Below are 12,578 nucleotides of genomic sequence, written 5' to 3' on the forward strand. Positions count from 1 at the left end.
GATTGCTCAGAGCCCCATCCAATATGGCCTTGAACACTTCCAGACATGGGGCATCCACAGCTTTTCTGCACAACCTGTCCCAGTGCCTCACCACCCTCACAGTCAAAAATTTCATCCTAATAATCAGTCTCAAAACTTCTGTCAGTTTGAAGCTATTCCTCCTTCTCTTATCACTCCCACCCCTTGTCAAAAGTGTCTTGTCAGCTCTCTTGTAGCCCCTTTGGGTACAAGAGAGGAGAGAGCTCTAAGGCCTCTCCAGATGCTTCTCCATGCTGAACAGCATCAACTCTCACAGTCTGTCTTCTCCAACCCTCTGAGCATCTTTGTGGCCTCCTCTGGACCCAGTCTAATAGGTCCATGTCCTTATATTGAGAATCTCAGAGCTGGATGCAGTGCTTCAGCTGGAGTCACAACAGAGGAGAACAGAGTACAGGATGAGAATCAACTCCTTTGACCTGCTGACCATACTTCCCTCGATGCAGCCCAGAAGGTCATCTTTATTCTGGGCTGCACCAACATATGAGAAGGTTGTGTTGAGCTGCTTATCCACAACACCCCTCAAGACCTTCTCCTCAGGACTGCTCTCATTCCATTCTCCGCACAGCCTGAAATTGTGCTTGCCTTAGCCCTGACCAAGGTGCAGAATGTTGCACTTGGCTTTGTTGAACTCCATGAGATTCGCATGGGCCCCATCAGTCACAACTGAGAAGCTACTTCTGATTAGTTGCAATTGGGAATAAAATAAAATATTTACTGCTTAAAGCAAGTGAATTAAAGTGTTTTCTCTTTGCATTTAGGTAACTATATTTCCTTTAATTCAGCTTTAGAAATTTTTGCACATACTTTTAAACTGAAAAATAGAACTTATGAACATCTTAAACAAGAATGAATTGTTAAATGAGTGATTTTCAGCTCCAAACTGCTGACTGTTTTTAAAATTTGTTTTAGAAGCTTCTCCAAAAGTATGTGTGTTCCAGTTGCAGAAACTAAAGTTCCAAAACCTATGGCCTTAAAAACTGATGGTTTTATGCCCAACTCAAAATACTTTGTTTCTGTGGCTCCTGATTTGCATTTTCCCAATATAAAAAAAAAAAAAAATTCTGCTTTAAAATGAAACAACATGCTTTTCCACTGGTATGAGATGCCTCTTGAGAAGACAATAAAATTTGAAATAGCAAATCATGGTATAAGTATTGCAAGGACAAACATAGATATAGAGTTGTATGGTATTTCTTAATTGAAGGAATTTACAGTTGGTTCAATCTTTCAACCAGAATCTCAGAGCCAAAACACTAAGGAATTTCATAATACCTGGTCGAATTACTGCATTTTGAGTTATTTGAAGACTCTTTTAAGACTGAGAAAAACACTTGTGTTTTGTAAGTCATGAGGTTCTAGATGTCAATTTTGCATCTGTAAATAGTGCTTGAAGGAAAGCTACTAAATAATGGAAATAAAAACCAGTCAGAATAGATAGGCGTGTTTGGTAGACATCTAATTATAAAAATTATGCAAATATTTGGTGAGATTTATATTTTTATTAATTGTGTGTGAGTGATAGCAGCTGATCCAGCTAAGAACAAAAACAGCAGAGTAGCATTTTGTCATGGGGGTTTCATTCTTATATTTCCAAAAGTGTGAGAAGTTTCCATCATGTATTGGTTGCCACTCTTTTTGTGTATCTGGTCCATGTCAGCTTTAGGACTGTAGTGACGTTGGTTATCCCAGAGAACAATGGAATCATCAGAAGATCTGTTGATTTTCACGTGTTGCAGCCACAATTTTCAAGGGGAATTACTGGGACAAAGAATGGAGGCGGTTAGGACTATGCTGGCACAGCCTCTCTGCAAAGTGCTTCTGCACAATTGTGCTGTATGAATGTTTTCACCCCATTACAGAAAAGTCAACTCACAGTGAATGCCACAGTCTGTATCATACTACACCTGAGCTGCATCCAGCAAGTACACTTAAGTAGAATGCCAAATTACTCAATTTAGAATACCCCAAAAATATGTGAAATGCTGCAAAAGTATGAGTTATTACTGTTGTTACAAATATTGTAGTGTCACAATAGCATTGCTCTACAGAAGCAGTATCGGGTTGTTAGTGCTAACTCCATAAACAAGATTTGATGTAGCAGTTAAAAAACTCAGGGTGTAGGGCAGTGTAAATTTCTCAAGTGTAGAAATTTTTATTAGCTTCACCTAGAATTAGAAGAGCCTAAAATCTAAAATTTAGTTAGTAAAAAGTTAAGGAAAGTGTTTTTTCGTATTGTAATAATTATAGGTAGCAGCCCATTTAGAAAACTTTCTTAGTTACAATGAGCAAAAAATAAGACGGAATCATCATGATCCCATTGAAGGCATTTCTGTAGCTCAGTGTCTATAATACTGATGAATTCAAAGTCACTGTCACAATTGTCACATTTTTTTTCCATTTCTACTTGCCTATAGTAGAGGGAGAATGAGAAAACATTTATAATACAAGGTGTTCTCTCCGAACCTGAAAAGGCTGATTGAGGACACAGGCTGACCCTAGCCTCTTTTACCCTCACCAGATGCTGTTCAGGAAACACACAGCTGCACCTCAAGGTTTGAGAAGGTTGACTTCCTAATATTCTTGACTGCAGCTATTACATATAATAATAAATGTGTGATTTTATAATTTTGGAACTCTAGTATAATCAGAAAACCATGTGGGGATATCTAAAAATATTACTTTATATGCCTTGCATTGTGATAATGCAAAAATATTTCAATCCTGTTCAAACTCTGTTCTGACACATAGAGTAGACCTTTCAGGTCATACTTTCTGTCGTTTCTAATATAGGAAAAACATTGCAAATGCATGTGACCATCTCTTGATTTTTTCATTCTTTTGTACATAGAGCTAGCAGTTGTATCTACTGAAATTCTCAGTCTTTATTTTACATTGTTTATTCAAGCTCTGCGAGTATCCTAGAAACTGGGGGAAAAGAATTCTGTTTACATTAATTTACAGCAGTAATTTGCAACACTGACTTTAATTCACTTTGCTGTATTTTTATACCTGTGCTTTTTTAAGTGGTGGAGAGAAGTATTTTTCTATATTTCTATTATTCTATTTTTTTCACTAATTTCTTGATTGATTTTTTTTTTAGCTTTAAAACTGAAGTTATTTTGTGGATTGAAGTGCCTCTACAGGTCATATAAGTGCATTATTGATTCGCTTTTTTTAAAAATTAATAAGTTTGTGGTAGACTTTTCTATTTCTATTTTGTTCCAGGACTCAGAGAAGCAGTGTGTCTTAGGGGTGTGTGTAATAAGGAGGACATTTAATAAAAGCAGAGTCTGTTTGCACAAGCACATGCAAGTGAGAGAGGTGGTACTTTGCAAGGCACGAGGGCTGATCAATGAAGAAATGAGGTTGGGCTGGCAGAGGACAATGTGTGAGATTTCTCCCACTTGAGATGGACTAAAGTTTCAGAGGACACTTAGTTGCCAAAAGATAAACAAAAATATGAGGGGATTTTCAAAAATACCAACAAAGTGCATCTCTTCTTTTGACAGAAATAACAATAGCTCATCAACATTATGGTATTGATTATCCTGGGATCAATGCCCAGATTCTGACTAGGGCTTGTTGGTTTCCCATCCTTTAATGTTATCCAGAAATACCTGAACACGTGCAGAATATTAAATCATGTTTATTAGATCATCTTTCAGCTCTGACATTTGTCTAGCTGTATTAATCACATCTAGCAGAGGGTGCAGTTCTATCAGAAGATTCTTTCCTCTTGATGCCCCTAGCCCACCCACTACATCACATTTACACAGAATAGATGGAACACAATTAAAAGCTGTGTTTTTCACATAAGAAATTGCTGGGTTTGCTTGCTGTTTATTAAGCATTAAACCAGTGTGTGGATATGAAAATATGTGGGTTTTTCTTTCACAGGTAGCTTTGAGCGTCCTTTGGCGTGAAAGACTCTTTTTCAGAAGTGAAATTTAAATTTCCTTTTGGAAAAGAGAGAGGGAGAAAACTTCATTGCAAGCAGGCTGCAACTCACCCACCACCCCTTCTCTTTGGGGGGGCTTAGGACATGTCAGGTGGGAGTCACTATGCCTGTATCCTGCACAAATATGTGAATAATGTAAACAATAGTCCCACATTAATGATGGTTGTGGACTGAGATCTTGATCTTGCTTCTTTTCAAATTGTGGCATTTTATATGAAATTTGTAACTTCCCACCCATTTACAGACAAATGAAAATCTGTGCAGTACATGTGCATCCACGTGTCGAATCTCACGGTCAGCTTCTCTACTCGGGGGTGGCAATGTCCTGCCAAATCACGGCAGCCCAGATGGGTTTCCCTCTGCGCTTCCAGTTGGCCTTTTTCCAGTGACTCAGCCATCCCCACAGAGCCTTAGCTACCATCCATGAATCAGTGTAGAGATAGAGCCTTGGCCATTTCTCTCATTCAGCCATATCCAAAGCCAGCTGGATGGCTTTAAGCTCTGCAACCTGACTCGATCCACCTTGTCCCTCGGTAGCTTGTGCAACTTGTCGTGTGGGGCTCCATACTGCAGCTTTCTATTTCCGGCTAGTGCCTACAATTCGGCAGGAACCATCAGTGAAAAGGGCATATTGTCTTTCAGTCTCCGGTAGCTCATTATATGGTGGGGCTTCCTCGGCATGTGCCATTTGCTCCTCTTCTTCAGAAGATAATCCAAAAGTCTCCCCTTCAGGCCAGTTTGTTATACTTTCCAGAATCCCAGGGCGATTCAGATTTCCAATACAGGTGCGCTGGATGATGAGGGCAATCCATTTACTCCATGTGGTGTCAGTGGCATGATGTGTGGAAGGAACCTTTCCTTTAAACATCCACCCCAGCACTGGTAGCCGGGGTGCCAGAAGCAGCTGCGTTCCAGTGCCAATTACTTCTGAGGCAGCTTGAACTCCTTCATAGGCAGCCAAGATTCCCTTCTCTGTGGGAGTGTAGTTTACTTCAGAGCCTTTGTAGCTCTGGCTCCAGAATCCCAGTGGTTGACCCCGAGTCTTCCCAGGCACCTTCTGCCAAAGGCTCCAGGACAGACCATGGTTCCCAGCTGCAGAGTTGAGCAGGTTCTTCACCTCTGGTCCCATCCTGACTGGGCCAAGGGCTACTACATGAGCGATTTCCTGCTTGATCTGGGTGAAAGCTTGTTGCTGTTCAGGGCCCCAGAGGAAATTATTCTTCTTGCAGGTGACAAGGTAGAGAGAGCTTACAATCTGGCTGTACTTGGGAATGTGCATTCTCCAAAAGCCTATGACACCTAGGAAAGCTTCTGTCTTCTTCTTCTTGGTAGGTGGAGATATAGCGGTGATCTTGTTGATTACTTCTGTCAGGATTTGATGACGTCCATGTTGCCACTTGACTCCTAGAAACTGAATTTCTTGAGCTGGTCCCTTAACCTTGCTTCACTTAATGGCAAAACCAGCTTTCAGCATAATCTGGATAATCTTTTCACCTTTTTCGAAGACTTCCCCTGCTGTGCTCCCCCATACAATAATGTCATTGATATACTGTAGATGTTTGGGAGCCTTGCTCTTTTTTCCAGTGTGGTCTGGATCAGTCCATGGCAGATGGTGGGACTGTGCTTCCACCCCTGGGGCAGTTGGTTCCAGGTGTACTGAACTCCCTTCCAGTTGAAGACAAACTGAGATCTGCATTCTGCTGCCAAAGGAATGGAGAAGAAGGCGTTGGCAATATCAATGGTCACATACCACTTTGCTGTCTTGGACTCCAGCTCATACTGAAGCTCCAGTGTGTCTGGCATGGCAGCGCTCAGTGGTGGTATAACTTCATTCAGTCCATGGTAATCCACCATCAGTCTCCATTCTCCACTGGACTTGCAAACTGGCCATATAGGGCTGTTGAAAGGTGAGTGAGCCTTGCTGACCACCCCTTGGCTCTCCAGTTTACAAATCACCTCATGGATGGGGATCACAGAGTCTCTGCTGGTACGATATTGCTGACGGTGTACTGTTGCTGTGGCAATTGGTACCTGTTGTTCTTCAACTCTCAGCAGTCCCACAGCAGAGGGGTCATCTGAGAGACCAGGTAAGGTATTCAGTTTTCTGATGTCTTCTGTCTCTACAGCAGCTACCCCAAAAGCCCAACGATGTCCTTTTGGGTCTTTGAAATATCCATTTTTGAGATAGTCTATGCCAAGTATGCATGGGGCCTCTGGGCCAGTCTCGATGGGGTGTTTCTGCCACCCGTTCCCAGTTAAACTCACTTTGGCCTCCAATACAGTCAGCTGCTGGGATCCTCCTGTTACCCCAGAAATAGAAATGGATTCTGCTTCTATATATCTTGATGGCATTGGGGTACATTGGGCACCGGTGTCACCCAAAGCCGTATATTTTTGTGGGTCAGATGTTCCAGGCCATTGAATCCACACAGTCCAATAGATCTGATTGTCCCTGTCCTCTACCTGGCTAGAGGCAGGGCCCCTCTATTCTTGGTCATGGTACATGTTGCTCTCTTCCTGTAAATAGGTTCTTGAGGTTCCTTCAAGAAGATCAGTCATATCATCATTCCTATATTGTCTGGAATTCTGTGTGTGAGAGATTGGAGCAGCATTGACTCTAGATGAGCTTCTTGTGTTATGTGTTCCTCTTTTTAGTTCATGTACTCAGGCTGCTAAGGAGGAGGTCACTTCCTCCCACTTCCCACTTCCTCCCACTTCCTTCCACTATCCCACTTCCTCATGTCTTCTCCATGCTTCTGAAGAAAAAAACAGAGGTTACCTCATGGGGTGTATCCTCTCTCCTTGGCTGGGGAATGCTGGCTCCTAATGGCAGAGACTCTTGTTGGTTCTGGTGAAATATGGTACACTTCTTCCTAAAGTTCCTTTTTTAGTTTCTGATGACTCTCTTCAATCAAGTCCTGAACTTGCTCAGCCAACATTGTTTCCACAGATGAGACATAGGTACGAAATGGGGCGGTGACAGTATCCTCGTAAATTCTTAGTTTATTGGCCAAGATGCCCACCCTGTCCTCGCCTTCCCTCCATTGCAGTGTTGCCAGGTAATGGGAGTACATCTCTGGTCCAAGCTGTGCAAATCTCAACCACATTTGCGATGTGCACTGGACAAAATCTGGACTCTTAGGAAATCTCTAGTCTTCTGAGAAAATGATCTCCAGCACAGCCAATTCCCTCAGGCATCGGATACCTTGTTCCATGCTGTTCAATTTTCCTTGGTGCACCTGGAGGTCTTCTTTACAAAGGTGCACCAAGGAAAATGGAACACCATGTCCTTCACACTTGTCAGCAGTCGCCACCAGAGGCTGAGAGTTTCTTGGGTTCTCCCGATCCCCTGGTGAATTACCACATCCCTGGACAGAGATCCAAGTTGCCTGGCCTAACTTCCATCCAGAATGGTGTCATTGGCTGCAGCATCCCAGATGCAGAGTAGCCAGGTCAGGATGGACTCATTCGTCCGGTGGGTGAATTCCTTCTGCAGGTCATGCAGCTCACCCAGGGTTAGAGAGCGAGTGATGATCTCTGGCTCTGTCTCTTGCACTGGGTGCAAAACGTCCTGCCTTATCCTCGTCAGTCACTATGTGGACTGATTTGCTCTTTGATTTCTTCTTCTGAACGGGGGCAAATGCTACTGGTTCAGGCTGCTCTGGTTCGGTGATGGTTTGTGTGGAGATGCTGATGGCGCTTTTGGCTCCTTCCTCCTCTGTGCCAGTCTGTGTAGACATAGACACTATTGTTTTGCTTTTGGTTCCTTCCTCCTCTGTGACAGTCTGCGTAGACATGGATGTTGTTGTGGCATTCTGTGCAGACATGGACACTGTTGCTTTGCTTCTTGTTTCCTCTTCCTCAAATACACACTGCATCACACTATGTAGTGTTTTGTTTCTAAGCATGTGGCAGACTGTGCAGAGAAGACAAAGCAGAACTAACAACATTATGCTGTCTTTGGCATCTAGAGGGAACTCAACATTTTCCAAAACTCTGTGTCAAGCCTGAAAGGTTGGAAAAAATAATTCTTTACCCCTCTCCCCAGGGGATGGGTGTGATTATCGAGGCCCCAGACACAGCAACCTAGATTAGGACAAGCAAAGAGAATTGAGTACATATTCCAAATTATGTTCATTGCTTCAGAAGTTATAATGCAATAGACATAATAGACCAATAAAGCAATTCTCATACCATACCCTAGTCTACACATGAGTATTACAATCGCCAGATAATTCCCCATGTTCGTGAAAGTATAGAGAGCTAGGTATAAAACCCATGTAAGCATGTTAAGCATCATAGTGAATAGGTACTTTCTATAATACAAAATTGTAATTCTGACTTTTCTCAGTACCTCGTGCCCCACATTGGGAGCCAAAATTATGTTCTGGTTTGAAAGCAAAACCAGTGAAAGACTCCAAGTCAGAAATACAATTTATTGGGAAAAGGAAAAAGAAACAAAACACATGCAATAATACAAAAGGAAAACCACTGAAAAAGTCAGAATACAACCTGACACCCCTTTGGCCAGCGTGTTGGTAGCAGTCCAAATTGGAGTGCTGCAGTCCTCCTGGAGTGGCAGATGTGGTTCTGTTGGAGCAGTGGTCCTGTAGAAAAGGTGTAGTCGTCCAGTGGAAAACCCCAGCTGTGTCCTCTTGGAAACCTGTGGGAAGGCTGCCTCTCTGCCCAAAAATCCCAGAATATATCTAGGAGGGGATGCTTAGCTCTTCCAGCCTGGGCAGAGCATCTCACAATGGGCTGATGTCATTCTGAGTAGTGCAGTGGGTCCTTGATCACCTGTTAAACAGAAACGGCTCCTGGAGGGAGTTATCTCTGAGTCGTGTGGCAAGACATTGATGGGCCCATTCACAGGAGATAAAGAAAACTGCCCAGAAGACAACTGCTACACAGATGGTAATAGAAAACATCCTGATTTTCAGTCTTGGACATACTAATAGAAGAGATTTTCTAATATTTATTTTTAATCTATCAGCAGAGTAAGAAGTGAAACAGAAAGAAACCCCTTTCTTAAAAATGAACATTTCCTTGAGCAGCATTTGTTCTGCTTGTTTCTGCAAAAGCAGCATATGACATTACCTGTGTAATTGTCACTATTTTATTACTCTCCAAATAATTCTTTGCAATATAGCTTACATATGTACTGTCAAATAGCTTCAAAATGGCTTTAGGTGATTGTTTTACAATCACAGTTACATAAAATAGAACATTAAAAGCAGGGTAAAATTTTGGAATTGTGTTAACTAAATCTATTATTTTGTTTCTGTAAAGTTTCAGACCCAGAGCTTACGTCTATCAGACCTGCACAGAAAATCTCAGTTATGGAGAGGGATAGTTAGTGTTACCTTAATAGAAGGTCGTGAACTTAAGGCGATGGATGCAAATGGGCTCAGCGATCCTTACGTGAAGTTTCGTTTGGGGCATCAGAAGTACAAGAGCAAGGTAATTGTAGGTGTAACTGAAATTTTTTTTTAAATGCTTTGTTTCTGTTTGGTGTTTTAGCTTGTATGACTTTCAATGGTGATGAAGATTTATTGTTGTAATAATTACTTGTCAGTGCACCTGGAGCTTTGTTTAAATGTTTCTCTTTGTTTCTTTATAAACAAAAGTAGTACTAGATGGGAAAATATGTAGCACTGAAAAATGTGGGTTTGGAGGGGGACACACTGTCATGGTTTGACCCTGGCAAAATGCCAGTGTTCCCATGAAAATACACCTGCCCAAATGAGTGCTGTGAGATGCGATCAGGAACAGAGCAGAGCAGGCTCAAGCTTAAAAACAAAGGGAAAAACTTTATTAACTTACTACTATAATAAAAGACACACAGAATGCGGAATGAAAACCCTCCAAAACACTCCTCCTTCCCCCACTCAATTTCCATGAAAACACTGTGAGACAGCACCCGGGATTCCTGATCATGTTACCACCCTTCAGATAATCAATTCTCAGTCCATTAGGGGAGAGCAGAGTCTCTCTTGCACCATAGACCCTCCAGGAAACACAATTGCCACTCTTGTGTTTCCATGTCACACATGGCACCACCCAGAGAAAATCTGCCATGATGACACCCTCCTTTCCATGTCACAGTGCTCTCACCACCGTGCATGGACCAAGACTGCTCATAGGGTTCCTTTAAGGATGCTTTGCCAAGGACCAAAAGAACAACAGTTCAGTTTCTCATTTTTGGGATAACAGTCACCCCCATTTTCTCCTCCCCTGGGGCCAAGGGTCGCAAGAACAGAGATCTTCTTCCTGGAGACAGAGGACACCACCACACCCTCCTGATCACTGCAGCAGGTCACTCTTTTGGCTCCAACCATTGCATCCCCCTAAAAATACAGTCTCTGTTGCAGGAGAAATTGGTTCAGTCTATGGCTACACAAGAAAAGTCCAGCCAAGGCCATTCCATCATCTCCTCCCACCTACCATTCTTTCCCCATCTTCTTCTGACATCTCAGGCCCCAGGCTGTCTCTCTTCTCTTTCAGACCGAGCAGGAGTAGTGTTTCACAAAGCTTTCATTGTCCAAGAAGGGGTTAAAAGTCTCGGACCCAGGATGGCTGAAATCTCAGGCCTGAACTCCAACTCCCACAGCTGGGCACGTTCCCCCTCTTCTCCTTCTCCTCTGCCAGCGTACTGCTGGCACATGATATCAATTTCCAGGTGGCTCTGCCTCTCTCTCTCTCTTTCTCTCCCCCCTCTCTGGGTGGGGGGAACAAAGACATCTCAGTTTCTCTCCACCCTTCCGTCCACAGGGGATGGCCCGGTTCCAGTCCCTTCACACCCTGGCCTACCTCTCCTAGGCCGTATGGCATCTCCTCTGCCACCCAGCCTGTGGCTGGGCAGGGAGAGTCTGCACTCCTCACCGACATGAACCAAAGAGAAGGTTCCCCTGGGAGTTCTCTGTTTTTAACCCCCTGTGTTCTCAGAGGCGTGTCCATGCCTTTAGTGGTCACTCCAAGTGCCAGTATCCAAACCTGACTACTGATTGGTTTGACCCCAGCTTCCTGAGAAAATTCACTTCCCTGTCAAACCACGACACACACCTAATGTTCCGTACAGGAACTGTGTTGGCTTTTATTTACTGTTAGGGGTCATTCATGGCAGGGAGGAGATGCAGAGGGATTCTGACAAGGTCTTCCTGGCTTGATGCTAAGTGCCTCTTGGACTCTTTGCATTGTCTTATCCTCAAACTATGTCATATTCATAAGCTCACTTTGCTCTTCATGTCCTTAACAACAAGTTTCATTAAAGTTTTTTTCATGTATAAGCTTCACAGGTAAAGAGGAGCCAATTATTGTAAAGACTTGCTTTGCTTTTTTTTTTTCTTGGTCCCTGCCATTTTGAAAATTGCTGTTTATTGGAGATGGTGGGACTGTTGATGATGCGCATGACCCTCTGTCCATGGTCATGACAGTCACTGTGGTTTTCATGGCCAGATGAAGGGTAAATTGAGGAAGAGGGCAGGAACATTTACTTGTCATATTTGTAGGCCTCTGAGCCTGCATTAGGGCCTCTTAATTGGAAATTAGAAGAAATAAAATTTCATGCTTTTGTGAAGTAAAAATTTTCATAATCCTTTCTGAATTTTCTTCTTTTTCAAGCCAGTAGGACTGCTGGTTGTAGGGAGTAGTGTTTGCTAAATAAGGAAGATATTAGGGGTCTTCTGTTCTTGCTCAGGACAGTGAATACTGCTTTTGCATTATGGTAGAAAATTAAGAAATTTGGACTAAAATTATTAAGAAAGCTGCTTTTATCAAAGTTTCAAAGGAAGGGAAGTAAATTACAGTTTTGGAAGTGAACTAATTTTATTCCACAGAAAGTAAACCATAGTTTCATGTTTCTCCCAATACTATTGCAGCTGGGAAAAAAGGACATGATACAATTGTTTCAGTACTCACAGTCACCATCTATGTGTCATTGCAGGGGCTTTGTTTACCTTTGGGCTCAGAAACATAACTTTATAGCTAACTGTCACTTCACAGAGGACATAATTTTTCTACAGAGAAATGGCTCCATTCGCAGGACAAACCCTTTGTTCAGGAGGGTTTTGAAGGTGACAAGTTGCAGGATTTTGGAGGTTGCTGCTACATCAGAGAGACATGAGAGAACTGGCTAGTAGTCTTTCCTAATTACCATTTTTAAATTCTCACTGCTTGAGATATTGATACTGCAGATAGAAAAAGCTTCTTGATCAGACTTTATTCATCAAATTTACAATTTAAGGAAGTGCATGCCTACGCAACGTAATACAACTTTCTTTTTGTTCTCCTTTTAGATTGTTCCAAAAACTTTGAATCCTCAGTGGAGGGAGCAGTTTGACTTTCATCTCTATGAAGAACGAGGTGGAATTATTGATATTACCGTGTGGGACAAAGATGTTGGCAAAAAGGATGATTTCATTGGCAGGTTTGTGCCATTTTAGCCTTCTTGGTCCACAGGGAGGAGAGAAGTCCATGAGAGAGGATGATTAAAATGAGCCTTACCATTGAAACGGTTTCTTATGACCATTTGTTCTTGATTTCTTGTGGGGTTTTTTGGTTGTTTTTTTTTTTTTTTTTTTTT

General features: G+C 42.4%; 1 protein-coding gene across 8 annotated transcripts in view; it reads left to right on the forward strand.

The window, feature by feature from the left end:
• Positions 1-12,578, forward strand: part of MCTP1 (multiple C2 and transmembrane domain containing 1) — a 220,276-nt gene that overhangs the window by 66,694 nt on the left and 141,004 nt on the right. For all 8 annotated transcript variants that reach the window (XR_010994586.1, XR_010994585.1, XM_068177020.1 and 5 more), the window contains 2 exons: positions 9,287-9,457; positions 12,292-12,422. Coding sequence is in view for 6 of the 8 variants with exons in the window: in XM_068177020.1 (XP_068033121.1) it covers positions 9,287-9,457; positions 12,292-12,422 (302 nt within the window). In the remaining 2 variants the exon portion in view is untranslated. The remainder of the gene's footprint in view (positions 1-9,286; positions 9,458-12,291; positions 12,423-12,578) is intronic.

This window comes from Anomalospiza imberbis, chromosome Z (genome assembly GCF_031753505.1).
Source record: "Anomalospiza imberbis isolate Cuckoo-Finch-1a 21T00152 chromosome Z, ASM3175350v1, whole genome shotgun sequence".
Taxonomy (NCBI): Eukaryota; Metazoa; Chordata; class Aves; order Passeriformes; family Viduidae; genus Anomalospiza; species Anomalospiza imberbis.